This window comes from Grammomys surdaster, unplaced genomic scaffold (genome assembly GCF_004785775.1).
Source record: "Grammomys surdaster isolate TR1022 unplaced genomic scaffold, NIH_TR_1.0 126391, whole genome shotgun sequence".
In the NCBI taxonomy this organism is placed as follows: domain Eukaryota; kingdom Metazoa; phylum Chordata; class Mammalia; order Rodentia; family Muridae; genus Grammomys; species Grammomys surdaster.
In genome coordinates this window covers 368,304-389,879 of record NW_021621185.1, presented here as the reverse complement: position 1 = coordinate 389,879, position 21,576 = coordinate 368,304, and the positions used below count along the sequence as shown (strand labels likewise).

The window sequence follows — 21,576 nt, the reverse complement described above, 5'->3', positions numbered from 1 at the left end:
AGAGGAGCCTAGGCATTTATATATGTTAGTTCAGGGCCAAGCCTGGTCTACGTAGCAAGTTCCAGGCCAGCCAAGGTACACAGTAATATCTTGCTGTGTGTTTGCGTGTGTGTGTGTGTCTGTGTGTGTGTGTGTGTGTGTGTGTGTGAGAGAGAGAGAGAGAGAGAGAGAGAGAGAGAGAGAGAGAGAGAGAGAGAAGAAAGGGATGATGGAAGGAAGGAAAGGAAAAGAAAAGACCATTTTGTGAAGCTGAAATTCAGTTTCCTTCCACTCACCATCGTGTTCCCACAGTAACTCAGTGCTGTGACTGTGCCAGTGTGACCAAGCTAGCACCTCTTCGTCTCTTCATGCCCCTTCTCATATCTGCCAACATGTGATTCAAAGACCTGGAGAAATTTGGTGTCAAGTGAATGCCTAGATCCTACTGTAGATTTTAGAGTTTGTGTGCCTGCTGACCTCACACAGATTTCCATCTTGACCCTAGATGTGATTCAAGCATTGTGAAGCTTTCCGGAGACATCCAGTTCATCAGGCACGAGTGCCGACAGACTGAGAAATCAGTTCAAGAACTCATTTCTGCCTTAGAAACCATTTCTAAAAACTTGGATGTGAAGGTGACTGGAAAGAGACAGGATTTGTAGGTCATTATAAGCTACTACCAAGCAGTAATGTAATAGCTCATCAAAGACCTACACCAAAAAGAGAACCCTTTACCTTGAAAGATTTAACATGAAGCTTATTCATATACATTATTAGTTCAGCTAGTTGAACCAACAAACATTTAATGAGTGCCTCTTGTGTCCCAGCACAGTCTTCCATTGTGAGCATGGGCTGCTTTCATCACTGCTAAATTCGCTCACTTTCTGGCTCCCTGTAACACTATGGAGCTCAGGATTACACACAAAAGCAGTTCTCATGGAAGCTGTTATTACTAAAGGCCCAACATTTATTTGTGTCACTGATAATGTTACGTGTCTATTTAAACACTGTGGTGGATTAGATCTTTTATGAAAAGCATACATACCCTTAGACCTTAGACATTGGCTCTTTAATGGACCTGCCTACATTGGTTCTTTAATGTACCTGGGCTTTTGGACTCACCATTTTGACCTAGTGCTACTGAGCTATCTGCATATCACTACTGACTAGATTTGTTCATGTCCTGTCAGTGGGTGACACATTTATTCTTGTTCCTAGGAAAACTGTGGTTGCAGAGTGGGTTTTCTCATTGATACTTGTTATTATTCCATACCCTTTGAGAGACAAATATAAGAAAGGAATCAGATAAGCAAAAGACTCACTAAGGGGACATCTGTGAGGAATAATGGAGAGAGACCTGGATGAGACAGAGAAATAGAAATCTGACTCCTTTGACACAGACAGGGAAGGAAGGACTCCGTGGGATGTCATGAAGAACATGTCATCAAGTTCCATGAGTGAAAAGTACCCATGTGAGGAGTGGCACTCCTCATGTTGGGACCGAGGGTGTGGAAAGGATGATCAGGTTACGAACAACACTACTGGTTTTAAGCCCAGTAGTTGAGCGTTTGGGCCAAGTATGTCTCTCATAGCTGTCAGAGGTATGTGAGACACTAGAATTACAAAACTTTTCTGTACTCATGGCCAGACTTTGGTTTCTTCAAATGCACTCTGTTCTATCAATTTCCACTTAGCACAGTGCAGACACATAGTCTATGCTTTTCTTGCATTTGGAGCAGTTTGAAATGCCCGTCAGATCATAGTGATTACTTGCTTATTCACTGATGCTGGGAAAGAGTGAGCCAGTGCTAGTTTGTGAGCACCATGGGCTGGTACTTACATCTATTAAATATCATTGTGTGAGGGTTAGTGCATGACTTAAGCTATAGTAGTGTTTCTTTTATAAACTGGTATGCCCTTGTTTTGAGGACATAGATGCTGACCTCTGATACTAAGAGATTTCAGTGAGAACTGGTTGTTGATTTCTGTTTCTTCATTGGTGGAGGCAGTGATGATGTGCTTATGTTTCCTTTCCTTTGGTTTTGCTGATGTGAGATTATGTTCTGCATTTTTGTGAGTGTTGCTAACTTACTTGGTTTGGATTTGTTCTTATAGTACCTTCTATAGGACCAGATTTGTAGATTGATATTGTTTAAATTTGACTTTATTATAGAATATCTTATTTTCTCCTTTTATGGTGATTGAAAGTTTTTCTGGGTATAGTAATCTAGGCTCCTATCTGTGGTCTCTTAGAGTCTGCAACACATCAACACCTTTCTAGATTTTAGAGCCTCCATTAAGAAGTCAGATGTAATCCTAGTAGGTTTGCCTTTATATTCTGTAGGACCAGATTTGTAGATTTATATTGTTTAAATTTGACTTTATTATAGAATATCTTATATTCTCTATTTACATGTTACTTGGCCATTTTTCCTTATAGCTTTTAATATTCTTCCTTTGTATGTTTAATGTTTTCATAATTATTTGATGAGGGGACTTCCTTTTCTAGTCTATTGTATTTGGTATTGTATGTTTCTTGTACCTTTATAGGCATCTCATTCTTTAGGTTAGAAAATTTTTCTTCTATGATTTTGTTGAAAATATTTCCTAGGCTCCTTCTCCTTCCTCTAGTCTTATTATTTGTAGCATTGGTCTTTTCATAGTTTCCAAAGTTTCCTGGATGTTTTATGTAAGGAGTATTTTAGATTCAATATTTTCTTTGATAGATGCTTCCATTTCTTCTATGGTATCTTCGATGACTGAGATTCTCTCTTCTATCTCATGTACTATGTTGGTGAAGCTTGCCTCTGTAGTTCCTGTTCAAATTCCTAAAAGTTTTCATTTCCAGGATACCCTCAGTTTCTGTTTTCTTTATTGCTTCTATGTTCATTTTCAGGTCTTGAACAGTTTTATTTGTTTCCTTCAGTTGTCTTTTTTTCTTTATTCTTTTTTTTTCAAAGAGATTTATTCATTTCCTCCAACAGTTTGTTGTGTTTTTCTGGATTTCTATAAGAGATTTATTCATTTCCTCATTAATGATATTTGTCATCTTCATAAAGTTGGTTTTAAGGTCATTGTCTTGTGCTTTCAGCTATATTCGCATATTCAGGGCCTGCTGTGGTGGGATAGCTGGACTCTGATACTGCTCTGGCTGTTATTATGTTTTTTATGTTGGTGTCTAGGCATCTTGGTTTGAGGTGCTTATAGGTCTAGGTATTGATTTCTGGGTTTGTCTTGGTTGTGTCATAGTTTTATTCCTTGGTTTTTGTATCCTCTTTAGATTTTCAGAGAGTGTATTTGGCTGAGTGTTACCTATTTTACTTGTCTGCTAGGCTGGTATGGTCACAGGAATGGTGGTGAGGGCTGGAGGGATATTTGCTGGTGTTGGAGGCTATAGGGAGAGGACACAATGGAAAGATGTACAGGAGGCATAGGCTGAGGGTAGGGGAAATCTGCCCCTGGTGTTCTGTTGCAGTGCTAAGAGCAACATGAGAATTGTGTCTGGGATAGCAGAAGGATGAGGAAGGTCCGAGAGCAGCCTGCCTGGTCTTCTGACAGGTGAATCATTTTCTAATCCAAACATGCTCTAGTATTCTTCAGAAAGGAAGTCTTAGTGCAAAAGTGCTGGAGGCTTTGCTCTCACACACAAACATCTTTACTTTTATTAGGTAATGCAGCTCTTAGGAAAGATAGAGGCCTCTACTTCTGAGCACAACTCAAATTTAAAGATGGTCCAAGGAGATTATCAGCATGAAATGAACCTCTTGGGATTCAAGTAAGTAAATAGATGATTTTTAATCTTGTTAAGTGAATGTTAAAGAGTTGTGTATAATGAAAACACCAGCAATAAATAAAACCTATTCCAAAAATTTGAGCCTGGAAATGAGCAGGGGACATTCCACACTGAGATAACTTATACAATGTCCATAAGGAATAAATGTGAACACAATTTTGAACATAATTTATATTATTTAAATTTAAAATGTTAAGTTACTAGATTTATTTATGGAAGCATGTTTGCCAATTATAAAAGGACTTGTGGGTGTTGATTATCGCCTACCAACATGTGAGTCCCAGGGTTCAAGTCAGGTCATCAGGCTTGGTGCCAATCACCTTTGCTCTCTGGGTCATCTCACCAGCTCACGAATATTAATTTTGCTGTTTCCATTATGTATCAGCTGATATACAGAACTCCCTCTCACACTTCCTATAGTGTAATTTTAATTTATTACCAATTTTACATTAAAATGTCTCTGTATAAAGTTTTTTACTGAACACAGTTAATTACCAAAGATGATCTGATACTCTTTAGCATAATTTTGTTTTATTTACACTTCTCCTGCGGCTTTGCACTTACTGATTTCCATTACCCTTTCTGAAACTGGGCTTTACCTTTCCAAACTTAATTTCTCCTACTGAAGAAGAAAGTAATAAAGAGGACTGAACAAATGTTTGGATGACTGTCACCATTCTCAGGTTCTCTTTCTTGCTTAAATGACCACTGCGTCCCAGAAATACAACACAAAGAGACTTAGATACTATGATCTTAGCATTCCTTGTATCTTGCTCTTTTCCCTCTCTGTCCCACAGCACCTGGGAAATACCACACTTTCTCCATTCTTCCCACCTCTTCTCAATTCTCACTGACCACAAGAGACAATGTAATTTTTGTACCTCAAAGTCACTAAGTTCACAAACCACAGTATGACATAAAGCATACCTTAAGTCATAGTAAAGTGGAAAATGTATGTACCCAAAAAGATGACAAATAAGTTATTGCTAAATTTTGGAGATACGGATTTCTCAAGTAAAGAGAGCATATCAATTTCTTTATATTTAAGACAACATTTTCAGATTATGACATTCCTGTCCAATGAGATCACTCAGTAAGCAGCTGCATGATTGATTTAATTAATCCCTTACTTTTGGATTAAGACAAAATGTATTCCAAGGGAAAGTGAAAATGCAAACATTTTAAGATATACAATTTAAACTGTAAGCTTTTTCAGGTACTATGAAAGTTAGCATAGAGGCCTGTAACTGCTGTTTCTTTTGTAACGGTCAGTTCTGCTACTTTGTAAAGGCCGACCGGTTCTGCTGCTCCAGTCTGCAGGTCAGGGTCTAGCAAGAGAGAGAGAGAGTGGGGATGGAGGAAGGGCGAAAAAGGGGCGAGAGACGCAAAAGATAGATACAAGACAGAGTCTGGTCCAGTCTCTTCAAGTATCTTCTTTATTCTCCTCTCTTCTTCTATATTCTCCTCACACTTATGCTATATTCTCCTCACTCCTTCAGTCTCCTCACTCCTCCCACACATAGAAAGGAAATCCTGGGTATTTATACCCTTTACCACGTGACTTGCCCTCGTGGACAAGCTCAACTGAAGCCACTACGTCACATGCCTTGTAGCCATGAATGCCAGGAGCACCTTGCAGCTGGGGGCACTAAACAGTGTAACAAGATGTTTATTAGAGTGCGCTCAGCTATTGCGGGCTGTTGAAAACAAGTCTCTTGTCAGGGTAATAGCTGGAGATGGCTGTAAAGATGATAGCCACTTTTGGCTAAGAGTCGGCTCCCAACAGAGGCCCCTAAAAAAAGCTAAAGTAGAACTATCATATGACCCTGCCATATCACTCTTGAGAGTATATATCTGAAGCATACTCAGGCTACCACAGAGACATGTGCACATCAGTGATGTCACTCCTTTCTTCACAACTAAAAATGCAATGAGATTAGAAGTCCATCAATATATGGAAGGGTAAAGAAAATGTAGGACATACTCAGTAGAATTTCCTTCAGTCAAAAAGAAAAAGTGAAATCATGAAATTTATGGGGAAGGGGACTTGAAGATAATTATGTTAAGTGAAATAAGACACTCTCAGAAAGACAAATATTTCATGTTTTCTGTTATGTGTGGAATCTAGTGCTGGAGAGATGGCTCAGCCATTAAAGGCTAGGCTCGCAACCAAACTATGTAGAATCTAAGTGCATGTGTGCAGGTGTGCATGTGTGCATGTGTGCATGTGTGCATGTGTGCAGGTGTGCATGTGTGCAGGTGTGCATGTGTGCATGTGTGCAGGTATGCATGTGTGCAGGTGTGCATGTGTACAGGTGTGCATGTGTGCATGTGTACAGGTGTGCATGTGTACATGTGTGCATGTGTACAAGTGTGCAGGTGTGCAGGTGTACAGGTATGCATGTGTACATGTGTGCATGTGTGCAGGTGTGCAGGTGTGCATGTGTGCATTTTTTTCCTTCCTATTAAGGCTGTTCATCTTTTGACTAAGATATGTGTTAAAAATGCATTTTGAATAAATACGAAATCCAATGAGTGGGTTTTTTAAAGCAGATTATCTATGTTTTGACCTAGCACATTAGGTTTTAACATTTATCAAAGTTGCTTCTAAACAAAAGTAAGTATTTCTGCAGTGTTCCAAAAGTATATCACTGCTGATAATAACATTTTGAGACATAAATTTACAGTTTAAGTAAATTATGTATGGAATTCACATTTTCATGAACTTAAGGATAAATTAAAATAAGCAACTTCACACTTAGAGACTTTTGCCAATGTCCATCAATTGATGTTAGAAACTTTGATGTTGTGTGGTGGTATGATAGCTATCATTTTGACACCTATTACTAGGCCTAACAGCAGGCCTTTGCATTGGAGTGCTCCACGGAGCCACTGCCTTCCTGATCCAGCTAAGAGATATCATTTAATGCTTATCAACATTTAATGCTTATATAGTAAGAATATATATATATGCTTATATAGTAAGAATTTTTTATCATGAAATAAGGGTTTATCATAATAAGGGTTTGGCAGAGGCAGCCTATGCCAGTTACTACCTAAATATTTCTTATGGCCAGTGCTGCTTAGCAGATAGTTATTTATAAGAAAAAAAAGAGGCTATTAGGTCAGTGGTATAAAAGCATAAAATCTAGTCTTATTGCCTAGCTTTGAAAAGGTTATCATGGTAGAAAAGTATTCAACAAAGGAAGAACCCTACGGCATCTGTCTTTGTATACTTAGCATGCCACACATTCAAACACAAATAGAAGATGATGAATGAATGGGTGAGGTTTGAGAATTTACATATGTAACTTATGCTAGACACAAGCAGATGGGAAGAAAGCACAGGTAAGTGAGAAGCTAAACAGACATAAAGCAAGAGTCAAACTGTTCAATGACATAGACAGAAATAAAAATAGAAACATAGAAGTTGTTTATAAATACCTACCAATCCTGTATACCTCGAGATTTGGAGTGCAGCCAAGCCTGCAACTCATGTCTTATCATTACTCAAAAGACAGGCATTTTTGAATTATTGTGATTAAGTGATCTGCCCAAATCACACAAGCAGTGAGTGCTTAACTGGAAAGCTCAGGTAGTTACTAGCCATACATCCTCTAAGACATTCATTCATTTTTGTTTATTTGGTTCAGTGCTGGAGATCAAACCCAGGGCCTTATATATGCTAGACAGACATTCTATATACATCCCTACTCCTTAACATAAATTAATTTAAGAGAACTAATAGGAATGAAGTTAGGAGAAAAATATACTAGTTAGAATTAATTTCTCATTTCTGAAATGAAGCTCAAAACTGACTCAATCTCCAATAAATAAATAAAGAGATAGATAGATAGATAGATAGATAGATAGATAGATAGATAGATAGCACATCACCTACCATATATACCTAAAAACAATAAAATGAAATTATCTCCTGTGTTTATAAGTTCATGACATTCCATGGCTTTTTTTTCTTCTCTTTTTTCCTTCTTAATTTTCTTTTTACATTCAATTTGTCTTAAGTTTTAAAAATCTTTAAATCTTCTAAAACTGTTCATTGTGTAATTAGGGCATAGGATTGCACTGGGGTCATGAGTGGCCTCAGTGACACTGGCTTAGGATGGAGTGTTTGCTCAAGTATGCCAACCAAGGCATTTACACCATTAGCCCTCACCACAGCTCTGTGCCAGCCTCTGCTGCACCTTCAGTTTCCAACTAAGTCTTCCTAGAATTACCCTGGCTGTGAAATTTAGTCTTGTCTCATCTATATAGAAATAAAACAACACCAAAATGAATACCCTATATTGTCCTACTCAGTACTCTGACCACAACTGAAAAGTATGACTTTTGTCTTAAAAAATTTTTTTTAAAGGGCTGTCTACCTACCAATCTACCTACCTATTGTCTGCCTGCCTGTTGGTATCTATCTGACTTAGTTAGGGTTTTATTGCTATGAACAGACACCATGACCAAGGCAACTCTAATAAAGGACACATTTAATTGGAGCTGGCTTATAGGTTCAAGGTTTCAGTCCTTTATCATCAAGATCTGGTAGGTAAACTGTAAATGTCATAAAATAAATTAATATTACAATTTTTAACTATTAGTTCTATAATCTACAGAATTTGTCCATGATCTTAGAGAAAATTCTAAGCAAAGATTTACACAAATTTATTTTACTTTTTCTTTTTAAAAAATGCTTTTAAAAATGCATTTCTGTTTTAATGTATTACCAGCAGATGTAATCTGATTTCCAATGTTAATAAGAAAGTCATTCTCCAATTGAAGACTAGTCTTGTAATAAAAAGGTCACAATAGCAATTGTGTGTATGGCTTTATTTTAATTTCAGAAATTCAATTAGCAACACACCCTTCCAGAAGACGTTACTTGAGTATATTAGTGTTTTCTTGTTCAGAGAGACATTCATACAGTGTATGTGATTAGGGAGCGAATGCTTGCATTCATTACAAGCAAAGGTGAGCCTAAAGTCTCAGTTCACAGTTGGAAGATTATGCTTTTCCTGGGACTTACTGTCCCTGTAAACCATAACAATTAATACTACCCCCAGAAAAAGAAGATGAAAGTCAAAGCATATTAGGTTTCTAAATAGCTTGACAAGTTTTTTTTTCTGTCCATTTCTATTTTACCTTTTAATTTATAATCTTTATTATTAAAATGAACTTACAAATAAGTAAATATATAGCACACCAAAATTCACCAGACCCAAAGTCTACACATCTCAGTGGACTGCAGCACAGTTAGAATAGTCTAGCAGAGCAGAAGCTGTGGGACTGTAATTAAACTTTTCCACCACAGTATCTAGAAAGTAGATGCTCCATGACAGAACTAATAAAACGATTAGCTTTATACAGTCTTTGATAGCTTGTGTCTATTACCTTCAGTTTGTACCTCCTCACCCCATATATTTACATTCTTGCTCTTCTTTCTTTATATTGTGCTGTGCCCATATATACATTTGTTTACATATATGCAAATATTATTGGCTAGATTCTGCATATGAGAGACAACATGAAGTTTATTTCTTTTTGAGACTGTGTAACTTTCCTTAATAATATACATTCTAAATCCATCAATCCTCCTGCAAAAATTTTAACTTCATTTTTTAGAGCACTGGTCTATGAGTATAGCACAATATAATTAGGGCTATTTTATTGTTACTGTTTACTGCAGTGGGTTTCCATATAGCCTCTTAAATGTCCTTCACCTCCATCCATCTCTCAATACCATTTCCCTTCTCACCAGATCTTCCCATTCTTCTCCATACTCCTCCAAAAATCTATTCCACCCACAAAATCTATTCTACTTGCCCCCTCCAGGAGAGATCCATATATCTGGCCTAGCCCTCTCCTCTATGCTTAGCCTCCCTGGGTTTATGAACCATAGCTTGGTTATCATTTATTTGATAGTGAATTTCCAGGTACAAGTGAATACATACCATATTTTTCTTTCTGGGTTTGGTATATCTCACTCAATATGATTTTTTTCTAGTTCCACCCATTTGCTTGCAAATTTCATGATTTTTTTAAACATCTGAGTAACACTCCATTGTGCAAATGGAACCACATTTTTGTCATCTATTCTTCTGTTGAAGAGCATCTAGATTGCTAGCTCTTATGAAGACAATAGCACAAACATGGTTGAGTAACTGTCATTGTGAAAGGGTCCCTGCAGGTGTCATGGCAGGCAGAGAAACATCCACAAAGAGGTGAGAATGAAAACTTGGTTTAGCATGACTTGAGTCTGGTGACAGGTGATTTATTGCCAGTTTATTTAAATGCAGTACAATTTGGAAAGTAGTTTCCTGGTGTAATATAATTCCCAATGTACAAGACACGATTACATCAAAACTCAACCCAAAGTACTTTGCTGAAAGTGTTTATTAGCTGTAGGGGTCTCTAACTCCTACATCTCCCATATCATACAACAGTGTTGGATTTTGTCAAAGGCTTTTTCAGCATCTTATAGATGATCATGTGATTTTTTCATTCACTTTGTTTATATAGTGGATTATATTATTGATTTCTGTATATTGAAATCTCTGAGATGAAGCCTACTTGATCATGGTGGATGATCTGTTTGAAATGATTTTGGACTTGGTTTGCAAGAATTTTACTGAGTATCTTTGCATCTATGTTCATAAGGGAAATTGGCCTGTAATTTTCTTTCTTTGTTAAGTCTCTGTATGTTACTACAAAGTATCACAGGATAACTTGTCAGGAGCCATCTAGGATAGGCTGAGGCTAGCAGGTGGTCTTCCTGGAGGTGGCCACCATTTTTGCATGGTCTTCGATGAGTGAGCTAGATGGCAAGGATCCAGAGAGACTACATCTCAGGACTGCTTCCTGCAGCTGATATGCCTTTCTTGTCAGTATTAATTAATATAATATAATTAATACAACAATCTCTGTGCTCACCCTATGATCAAGTTTCCTACAGATCAACATAAAGATGAACTTTCATGAATTAATGCTATTTAGTGAATTAATGATTCTATAGAATTCCTGATTTGATTCAAATAATTTCAGGAAAAAAGTTTTTCTTTTTTTTTTTTTTCGAGACAGGGTTTCTCTGTGTAGCCCTGGCTGTCCTGGAACTCACTCTGTAGACCAGGCTGGCCTCAAACTCAGAAATCTGCGTGCCTTCTGCCTCCCAAGTGCTGGGATTAAAGGCATGAGCCACCACAGTCCGGCTAGGAAAAAAGGTTTTTAGAGATGGTTTTAGTTGTTCTTCTAGAAAGATATAATAAAGTTATAAGCAAAAATAGAATGTGCTCACTCCTCACATAGTAAGTAAAGGCTGCATAATAAGAAATACAATGAACTTTCACAATTATACTAAAAGGAGAAATAGGCTTAGGACAAATTTGTGTTCAAGGAAAAATATTTAGGTCGAAGGATAAAGTTACAAGTATGTACTATGATAAGGCAAGGCCATGAAAAAAACTATTGCCTTGAACTTATAATGAGCATATAGAATGAAACACTGCTTTGAATAATATCAACATCCTTCTGTAACTCCCATTTTATGTAACATTTTATCTCTGAAGTAATCTTTTAAAGACTTTTTGTCTAAGAAAGTATAAAAAGACCAAAGAAAAGGAATAAATTTGTTGGTTGGGCTGTTTGGCTTGGGGACCTCTGTCCCATCCATCCATTTATCCATCCATCCAAATGTACATGCCTGCTTGTCTGTACTAAGTATATGTGTAGATACATGGGTATGAATGTAAGCACGAATGAGTACATATGGAGTTGACTGAGACAAACAGTAGGGCCCAGCCAGAGTGTGGATGCATGAATGTATGTGTGTCTGTGCATATTTGCCTGTATAAAGGATCTTAATTCTTTTCCTTTCCTTCCTCTCTGGTTCACAAAGAGTTAACTAACCTGGAAAGAGAAGGGAGTGATAGCAATAAAGTTTTTTACTTAGTTCCCTGATGCTAGGCAATGGGTGTCAGTCACCCAAGCCAGTGGTTTTTAACCATAGAATAAGCAAGAAAGGTTTTAGGATTTTTAAGAAGTTATCAGCAAACATTCAGTATAGTTAAAGAGCTAGAAGACCAGAGACCATCAGTTTTTTATAGCTACCTCTACGTTCAACTCTACATCCTGCTTCAGACCAGGCCAGCTGGCTCCTGGCAGTAACTGTGGCCTCATAGAATGAATTGGGCAATGTTTCTTCTGTCTCTATTTTGTGGAATTATTTGAGGAGTATTGCCATTAATTCTTTTTTGAAAGTCTGATAGAACTCTGTGCTAAAGCCTTTAGGCACTGGGCCAAACTGGGAGATCTTAAAGACTGCTTTTATTTTACTAGGGTTATACATCTGTTTAAATTGTTGATCTGCTCTTGACTTACCTTGGCAAGTGCTATCTATCAAGAAAATTACCCATTTTTTAGATTTCATTTAGATTTTTGGTGAAGTATAGGTTTTTAAAATATGTCCTTATGATTTTCTGGATTTCCTTGGTATCTACTGTTATGTCCCCCATTTTGTTTCTCATTTTGTTAATTTGGATATTCTCTGCCTTTTAGTTAATTTGGATAAGGTTTTTTTTAAATCTTATTGCTTTTCTCAAAGAATCAACTCTTTGTTTCATTGACTTTTTTGTATTATTCTCATTATCTCTATGTTATTGATTTCAGCCCTGAGTTTGATTATTTCTTGCTGTCTATTTCTCTTGTGTGTGATTTCTTTTTTGTTCTAGAGATTTCAGGTATGCTATTAAGTTGCTAGTATTAGATCTCTCCAGTTGTTTATGTAGGTACTTAGTGCTATGAACTTTCTTCTTAGATTAGAGAAAATTCTGAGAGGTATTTGGAGAAAATACTAGGAGGTATTGAGAAAAGGATATATTCTTTTGTGTATGGGTGGAATGTTCTGTAAATATCTGTCCCATTTGATTTATAATGCCTGTTTGTGCCAACATTTCTTTGTTTAGTTTTTGTCTATTGGTGAGAGTTGTGTATTAAAGTCTACCAATATCAGGGTGTGATTTAAGCTTTAGTAATGTTTCTTTTACAATTGTAGCTACCCTTGTACTTAGGGCATAGATGATAAGAATTGAAATGTCTGCCTGGTTGATTTTTCTTTCATTTGATGAGTATGAAGTGTCCTTTCCTATCTCTTCTGGTTAGGTTTGGTTTGAAGTATATTTTCTTAGGTTTATGTGCTTAGAATATACTTTTTCAACCATTTACCCTAAAGTAGTGTTTGTCTTTGATGTTGAGATACATTTTTGGATGCAGCAGAAGGATGGGGTCATGTTTTCAGATCCATTCTGTTATTTTATTTCTTTTTAATGGGGAATTGAAGCCATTAAGACTTGGAATTATCAATGACAAACGATTGTTAATATCTGTTATTGTGTTAGTGGTGGTGATGTGTGTGTGTGTGTGTGTGTGTGTCTTCCTTTGATTTGGGACATCTGGGAATATTTCCTGTGTTTTTAATTGATGTAATTAACTTCCTTAGGTTGGAGCTTTCCATTTAGCACCCTCTGTAGGACTAGATTTGTAGATAAATATGGTTTAAGTTTCATTTTTTATGGAATATCTTATTTTCTCCATTTATGGTGATTTAAATTTTACTTCATATAGTAATCTGGGCTCCCATCTGTGGTCTCTTGGAGTCTGCAACACATCTGTCAACACCCTTCTGAATTTTAGAGTCTTTCCTTCTTAAGGACCTTTATCATCTTCATATAGTTGGTTTTAAGATCTTTTTCTTGTGTTTCAGCTGTGTTGGAGTATTCACACCCTGCTTTGATTGGACTCTGGTAGAGAAATATTGCCCTGGCTATTATTGACTATGTTCTTACACTAGTATCTAGGCAGCTAAGTTTAAGTTATAGACCTAGTTGCTGATTTCTAGATTTGAGTTTGTTGTGTAGGTGTTTTTTCCTTTGGTTTCCACTTCCAATCTGGATTTTCAGAGAGTATGATGGCCTTTTTCCTGGTCTGCTCCATTGATGTGTTCAAAGAGAGTACCTGCTGGAGTTGGAGACTGGAATTCTGGGATGAACTGAGGAATTAAGGTTGGAGAAGGTGTTTGTAATCTAGTGGGGATGGGATCAGAAAAGAAAGGAAGTCTGCAGAAGGTTTTTCTGCTACAGATCTGGAGGTGAGAGGGGAACTGGATCTGGAGGAGTGGAAGTAGATTCACCACCAGTCAGCCTACTTGCCTTCCTGGCAGGAGCAGGCTCTGGGTTAGCAGAGGGTTCAGACCCGTTTCTTTGATAAACACATGCAAGCAAAAATTCTCAACAAAACATTTGTAAATAGAATTCAAAACATATCTAGAAGATTACACATTATGACCAAGTGGGCTTCATCCCAGAAAGGCAAGAAACACATCTTAGTCAACAAATGTAATACACCATGTAAACAACCCTAAGGACAAAATCTACACAACTATTTCAATTGCTTCTAACAGGGAATTTGGCAAATTTCTGCACGTTTCTGTGATAAAAGTTCTGGGTACAGCAGAAATAGATGGAACATACCTCAAATAATAAAGGCTACAAACCTGAAGACAACATTATATTAAATGGAGACAAATTAAGAACATTTACTCTAAGATCAGAAATGATACAAAGATGCTCATCCACTCTCCCCTGTCTTATTTGATATGGTGCTTAAAGTCTTAGCTACAGCAATTAGATAAGAGAAATACATAAAGGAACAATAATAGTAAGGAAAAGACTTAAAAATATCACTATTTACAGAGACAGTATTCTTTACTGAGGAAACCCTATTGAGTCTACTAGAAAAAATTTGGACCTTATAATAAAGATACAGAATCAGCATATATTTTAAAAACAAAAAAAAAATGACCCTTCATATATACTAATAGGCAACTCTCTGAAAAAGAAATTAGGAAAAATATTCCATTAAAATTTATATTTTGAGGGAAAATTGGTTTGTTTTTGTTTTTTAATACTAACAAAAAGATGGTGTGAAGATCTGTTACTCTAATTTGTCTTACAGGATACTCAGGTTCTATCTAATGTGGGCTCCATGGGAATTCTGGGTTTAAATCCTGCTTTGATTAGCTGCCTGCTTATAAGTAGGAATAGATAGACGTGTGAATCAATTTTGTTGAAAATGGTATAAGATATGTTGCTTTAATACGCCTCACAGGATACTCAAATTCTGTCAACACGGGCCTCATGTAAATCTTGGGTTTTATCCTGCTTGGCAAAATAAGAAAGACTTAATAGGCACATAAAATACTTTAGTTACTTAATTTGCTTTAGATTGTTTTAATTTTGAAAATGGGTGTGATTTTCAGTTTTGTTGCTATATTTTTCCACTGGAAAAGAGGTCAATATAAAGGTTGATTGTTTTAACTTTCAAAATGGGTGTGATTTTCAGTTTTGTTGTTATGTTTTTCCACTGGAAAAGAGGTCAATATAAAGGTTTTTCTAGTTACTGGCTCAAGGATATGCTGATTTGGAGAAAAGGTTCTGTCTTTGTGTTTTTAGAAAAGGTGATTAAGGTATTTATATCCCTGTAGCAGAACGTAGTAGAAAAAGTGGCAGTGTAGCTCAGATAGCTCCCAGTCAGTGCCATGTTCCTGCTCTAAATTCCCTGCACTAACTGCGGCCCCTGGCTGGCCAGGAGTGCTGGCCCAGACCCAGAGGATGTTGGCATGGCTGTTGCCTCCACTAGTCAGCCACGTGGAGTCTGCAGCTCTAAGCATGGCTCTTGGGCCAACTCTCCCACCCTCATAGTGCTTGGCTCAACCCCAGTCAATGACCGCCATCCTCGTGGTACCCAGTAGAAATAAGACTCTTAATTCTTAAGATTAACCAAATAGATTTATGTATCAGCAAATACTCAATACACAAGATGCCTACACAATTAGAATTGTTAACCCAATAACCTAACCTTGATAAAAATAACTACCTTAAACTGCTAGAGACACGCATACATCCGCTGCCATCTTCTCTCCTCCCTCTCTTTTCCCTATCCTTCTTCCTCCCTTGCTCCTTCCTCCTCCCAACGCCTAGCTCCACCTACCTCTTCTACTGCCCAATCACTGAGTTCCACTGCAAATACAATGAGCAGGAAAAATCCTGCCACATTCCCCCTAAACCAAATACTATCATTCTGCTAAAGAAACAAAGCAATATGGAACATAGCAAAAGGACTCTAGATTCTGCTACCCATAGATCAGTACCTAAGACAGCCATCATCAAAGAAGTTTCTCCTTCAGTAAAATGAGAACTAAGACAGAGACCCTCAACTAGGTAATATACAGAGTGAGAGAGCTTGCACACTTAGTCCTAAATGGGATGTCTTCATCAAACCTCTCAACTCAGGGTCAGAAAACTATGTGGAAGAAGTAGAAAGATTGTAAGAGCCAGAGAGAATGGAAGACCCTGAGGAAACAGTATCTTCCAGATACAATAGGAATGACATATATATTAACTCACAGATACTATTTCAGCATGCACAGGGCCTGCACAGGTTCAATTCAGACAGGATCCCAGCACTGAAAAGGGAAGTAGACACAGCTCCCATCCCTAACCAAGAAGCTATCTCCAATTGACAGCCACTTGCAAAGGAAAAATGAGTTATTCTCCATTGGATAAAACTTACTGGATGCATTATCTACATGTAAGTGTAGGCCCTATGCCCGACATTAGAAGGCCAACAAAAAACAAACAGCACTGTGTTAGAATTTTGTCCCATATTGCTTTGATTGAACATTTTGTCTTGTTTTTTGTTTTCATGGCCTTTTGTTTGTATTTTATGGTTTCCAATTTTGTGTTTATGTGGAGTGTGTGTGTGTGTGTGTGTATTTCTTGCACATGGAAGAGTTATGGGATTTGTTGTTGTTGTTGTTGTTTTGTTTGTTTGATGCCTGTTTGAGAGAGGGGGCCAAGAAATTGGGTGTCTGGAAAGGTAGAGAGGATTTGGGAGGTGTTGGAGGAGGGAATCAGGATTTATTTTATGGGATTTCTTTTTTAATTTAAAATATTTCCTCCCAAGATTAAGTATTTAAGAAAATATCTCACTAAAGAAGTGAAAGACTTTTACAACAAAAAATTCAAGATATTGAAAAAGGAAATCACAGCAGATTCTAAATGATAGAAAACTACTCCATGCCTCCTGGGTAGGTAGAATTAATATTATAAAAATGTCTATACTACCCAAACCAATGTTAAACAAATTCACACTCAAAACTTTCATGTCACATTTCACATGTATAGGACTAACAATTCATATGGAACCACACACACACACACACACACACACACACACCACAAAATGCCAAAGCTATCCTAAGGAATGAAAATAATGTTGAGATATTATACTACCTGACCTCAAATAATATTACATAGAGTTATAGTAATTAAGACAGCTTGGTTCTGATATAAAAATGGATCAATACATGACTGCAATAGAAAAGAGAACCTAGAAACAAAATGGCAAAGCTATGCCCCCTTAACTTTTGATGAATGAGGTCTGGTGTTTTGAATGATATCTCAAGAGCTCAAATGTTTGAATACTTGGTCTGCAGTTAGTGGAACTGCTTGGGACGGATTAGAAGGTGTGGCATTCTTAGGGAAAGCATGTCAGTAGGCATGGGCTTCAGGGTTTCAAAAGCCCACATCAGGTCCCCCGATCTACCTCTCTCTCTCTCTCTCTCTCTCTCTCTCTCTCTCTCTCTCTCTCTCACCATGGATCATGATATGACTCTTAGCTACTGCTCCAGTACCAAGTGAGCCACCATGATGCCCCCTGGAATAATAATAATGGCCTAACCCTCTGAAACTGTAAGCAAGCCAATTAAATACTTTCTTTTATAAGAGTTGTGTTGGCCATGGTGTCTCTTGATAACAATAAAACAGTGATGATATCAGCAAGTGGATGTCACATTAGGTAAAGGGTCCTCTTTCTCAGGGTAGTCAGAAAAGAGATTTCTGCTAAAAGGGTGTTACTCAACAGAGAAGTCTGAATGAATGGAAAGCAGGAGCAGCCAAAGAAGTAGTCCACAAAGAGGAAACTGTTGACTCAAATGACGTTACTCACACACACTCATTGAACTTATTTGTCTGAGGGTTATCAGCAATTAGACATATGCACAGGTGACTGGGAATCATGACACTGTTAAGAACAAGAAAAGAAACTGATTCCATGTTCTTCAGTGAAACTCAGCTGACATAAGATATACTTTTTGTGTCAAAAACTAATGTGAGAAAATTTAGATGTGATGGAGACCAGACTTTAATTATCTTACTTTCCGCATTTCTTGCCTTTGTGATGCAAGTCAGAGTTTGTCACCTTTAACATTACTGATGGCTTGGATGCATGACCTTGACTGTATGCCTCAGGAGGATGCACAGAAGCAGCCATAGTCTCTGTACACTAAATGCCAATAGTGCCTCTCAGTGCTGACAATAAAAATTGTCTTCAAACATTACTCAATATCCTCTGCAGTTTACAACCACTGGTCTATGTAGAAATTATTTTATAGCACCCATTTCAATGTTATTGTTTGTCTCTCCTTATCCTTCCACTCCACTTCTCTTTTTTGTTTTGAGACATCTCAGTCTACAACCCTGTCTAGTCTACAGTTTAATAAGTAGATCAGACTTGCCTTGACCTTGTGAACAATCCTCCTGCATCTGCAAGCAAGTGCTAGGATTATAGTTGTATAGGATTATAGCTAAGGCACTCAGCTGACATTTCTATTTTTTAATTATGAATACAAATACTTTTCATGACATCCAGAAAGATATACATATGTGTCATGTGTCCCTCACATCTTAAGTGATTTCAAAGGATTAATACTGGAATCTGTACCTGTCAGAAGAATATCAGAGCGATTATTGCTTTGTCAACACTATGCATTGAGAAGGATTTTATCATCAGTAACAACACATATCATTCCTGTTGATCTAATACTATGGGCTGCTCCAAATGGAAATTTGGAGCTGTCATCTTAGGGACCACTCACACACCTCCATGCGTCCTCTCTCTCCTCAGATCGACATCTCTGTCAATTCAAATATAATTCCCCTTTGTGCCACAGTGACATTTTATATTAATTCTGCCTGTTTACAATGCTTTTAACCTCTGAAACAATATTCACTCCCATTTGTTAAAATCTTCTCTTGTTATTTAACAAACTTATACTTCATGACAGCCCACAGTCCCTTTCTGTACATTCTTCACTTCAGGGTTGGTTGTTTGGTTTCTTCATTTTGCCATGAGAGGAACTTAGCACATATCCACCCACTCAGATCTACCGGTGGCAGAGGAGATGGTTCTGATAATTTGCCAGGGCACACACTATCCAAAGCCAAACCTTAGATACTGCTCTGCTGAGGTACGTTTGGGGCTTGCCCCCACCTTCCTCTTATGACATAGTCAGTCCCTTTTGCTCTTCTCCTTACTTCAGGTGGATCTTGTAAAGCAAAGGCCAGCAAACTCAAGCAGCTGAGTATGACTGAAGGTGATGCATTTTATACTTTTGAATAAATTTTTAAAAAATTTATATTGCATGTGTAGCCCATCCAGCGGCCACAGACAAACTGGGTTCACCTGAAAGGAGGGCTGCTCCTGAAAGCTTACCATATACCTGCCACCATGTGTGTTTGCATTCTGAGGTACACATAGGACTGCTGACAGTGGCTGGCCTGGACTCCAGCTTAGAGCAGGACCAACACCTCCCAAGAGGTCTCATAAGTACTTGCTCAGGCCCAGGGACATTATCCTACTGTATCTTTATGATGCTAAATTTTTAAATTTATTAATTTTATTTATATTTACATTTATTTATAGATTTATTAAATTCACTTATTAAAATGTTTTTCCTTAGATTTAACTCACTTTCTACAAATATATATGAAGAAGTTGAAAACAATCAAAAATGGACAGAAAACCAGTTTATCAAGTACAGAAAAGACCACCTGAGCCACATGAATGAATGTCTGAAGGTTGTGCAGGAAAAGCTGGTAAGGCACTGTGATTTCATGAGGTTAACAGTGATGCATGGTGGCTGCCCCCAGTCTTGATAATAATCTCTGTTGCATGGGAGAGTATTTTAATACCTCTATAGGAGTCCGGTGCCTGCCTCTGGTCCAGGAATGTCCTCTCCAGGAAACCTACATTTCCTAGAATAAGCTCTCCTTGTTCCAAAATAATTTGAAGAAATTTTCCCTTTCAAGAAGAGGAAGAGGAAGAGGAAGAGGAGGAGGAGGAGGAGGAGGAGGAGGAGGAGGAGGAGGAGGAGGAGGAGAGGCAGCAGCAGCAGCAGCAGCAGCAGCAGCAGCAGCAGCAAAGGACTCTCAGCCCAAACCAAAGAATTTTTTTTTGGGCTCCTCTGTTAAGAATCTGAGGCTCTAGACAAGTTTCATAGGTGACACTTGACCTCATGGCAGTTTGAAAGCTTCTGGAAGACAAGAAATTTGCCCTATTTGAGATCTATGACTAGATGCAGAGTTATTTGCTATTGTTGTTCTGTGCTGTTTTGAGATAGAACTTACTATGTAGCTCTGGCTGTTGTGGAACTTGCTATGCAGATCAGGCAGGCCAGGAGTTCACAAAGATCTGCCTGTTTCTCTCTACCTCCTGAGTGCTGAGATCAAAGGTGTGTACCACCGTGCCTGGCATAGATCCAAAGTTTTAAGAACTCTTTTCGTGATCATACCATGTGAAGCAAGTCTCAGTCTTCAGAGTGAGGCTGACACGGCATATGAGAAACACACCTATATGTGGGCTTCCTTCTCTCATTGCTGCTGGAACCCCAAGTTCTCCAAGAAGGGCCATGGTCATGATGGTAGCCTGTGGCTGCCTGCCATGCAAATTGTACAAATAAGATGTCTTGAGAACTTCACTCAGTGGGACTGCCAGCAACACAGTAAACAATGTCTCTAGCCCACACCTGAGTCTACATATAACTGAACAAGATAGAGGCCAAGAGCTGGACACAAACAACTGCTGTGACTATCAAAGCCTGTATAGTTAGATTCGTGGCTGCCAAGTGAGGTTGCAAGTTCTTCAACTCCCAAAGGACTCAAAGCCCTCTTTATAAGCCATTTATAAGTAGTAGTGGGTGAGCCTGGGTCATCATGAGAGGAAGAGAGAGACTGAATCCACTGTCCTAAAGTAAGCAGCAGGAAATAGAATCACAGGAGACATGGTATTTGGGCCCAGTCCCTCCTCCCTGATTCTCTGTGGAAAGCCTATAGGTCTAAGGCTGTCGCTGCACCCACACTCACATCCTAGAATCACTTGGTGAGCATTTCTACTGTACTAATGCTTGAGCTCCATCATACACCAATTAAATCAGAACTCCTAGAAGAGGGGTATGACCTAGGGGATTTAAAAAAAACCAGCCTGGAGTAGAGAGTCACCGTTTTCATTGATTGTGGTCCACATGGAGATGTGAGGTTCTCCAGAGTGAAGATTATTGACAACGCTTAGGAGCACATCCAAGGAGCTTAGAGAAAGTGCTGTCTGTTATCTTTCTTTGTGACACATCAGACTAAAATTCCAAACCTTCCAGGTATGTCAGCAATAGCAGCCCCTTCTCATAACATGTAGTGTTACAAAAGAGACAACAAAGTCAAACTAAGCAATTGACTCTCACACTTAGGAGCACAGTTAGAGACATACAATATTCATGTTCTCCATGAGGAAAACAGCACTTTCTTTAAGCTGAAGCATAACTCCATTCTGCTGCTCTGGTTTAGAATGCTATCACATTCTCTCTCTCTCTCTCTCTCTCTCTCTCTCTCTCTCTCTCTCTCTCTCTCTCTCTC

General features: G+C 38.0%; 1 protein-coding gene across 1 annotated transcript in view; it reads left to right on the top strand.

The window, feature by feature from the left end:
- Fam81b (family with sequence similarity 81 member B) overlaps positions 1 to 21,576 on the top strand; it is a 104,253-nt gene that overhangs the window by 80,624 nt on the left and 2,053 nt on the right. Inside the window, exons 7-9 of the mRNA XM_028760087.1 lie at positions 485 to 614; positions 3,648 to 3,754; positions 19,632 to 19,767. Of these exons, the coding sequence (XP_028615920.1) occupies positions 485 to 614; positions 3,648 to 3,754; positions 19,632 to 19,767 (373 nt within the window). The remainder of the gene's footprint in view (positions 1 to 484; positions 615 to 3,647; positions 3,755 to 19,631; positions 19,768 to 21,576) is intronic.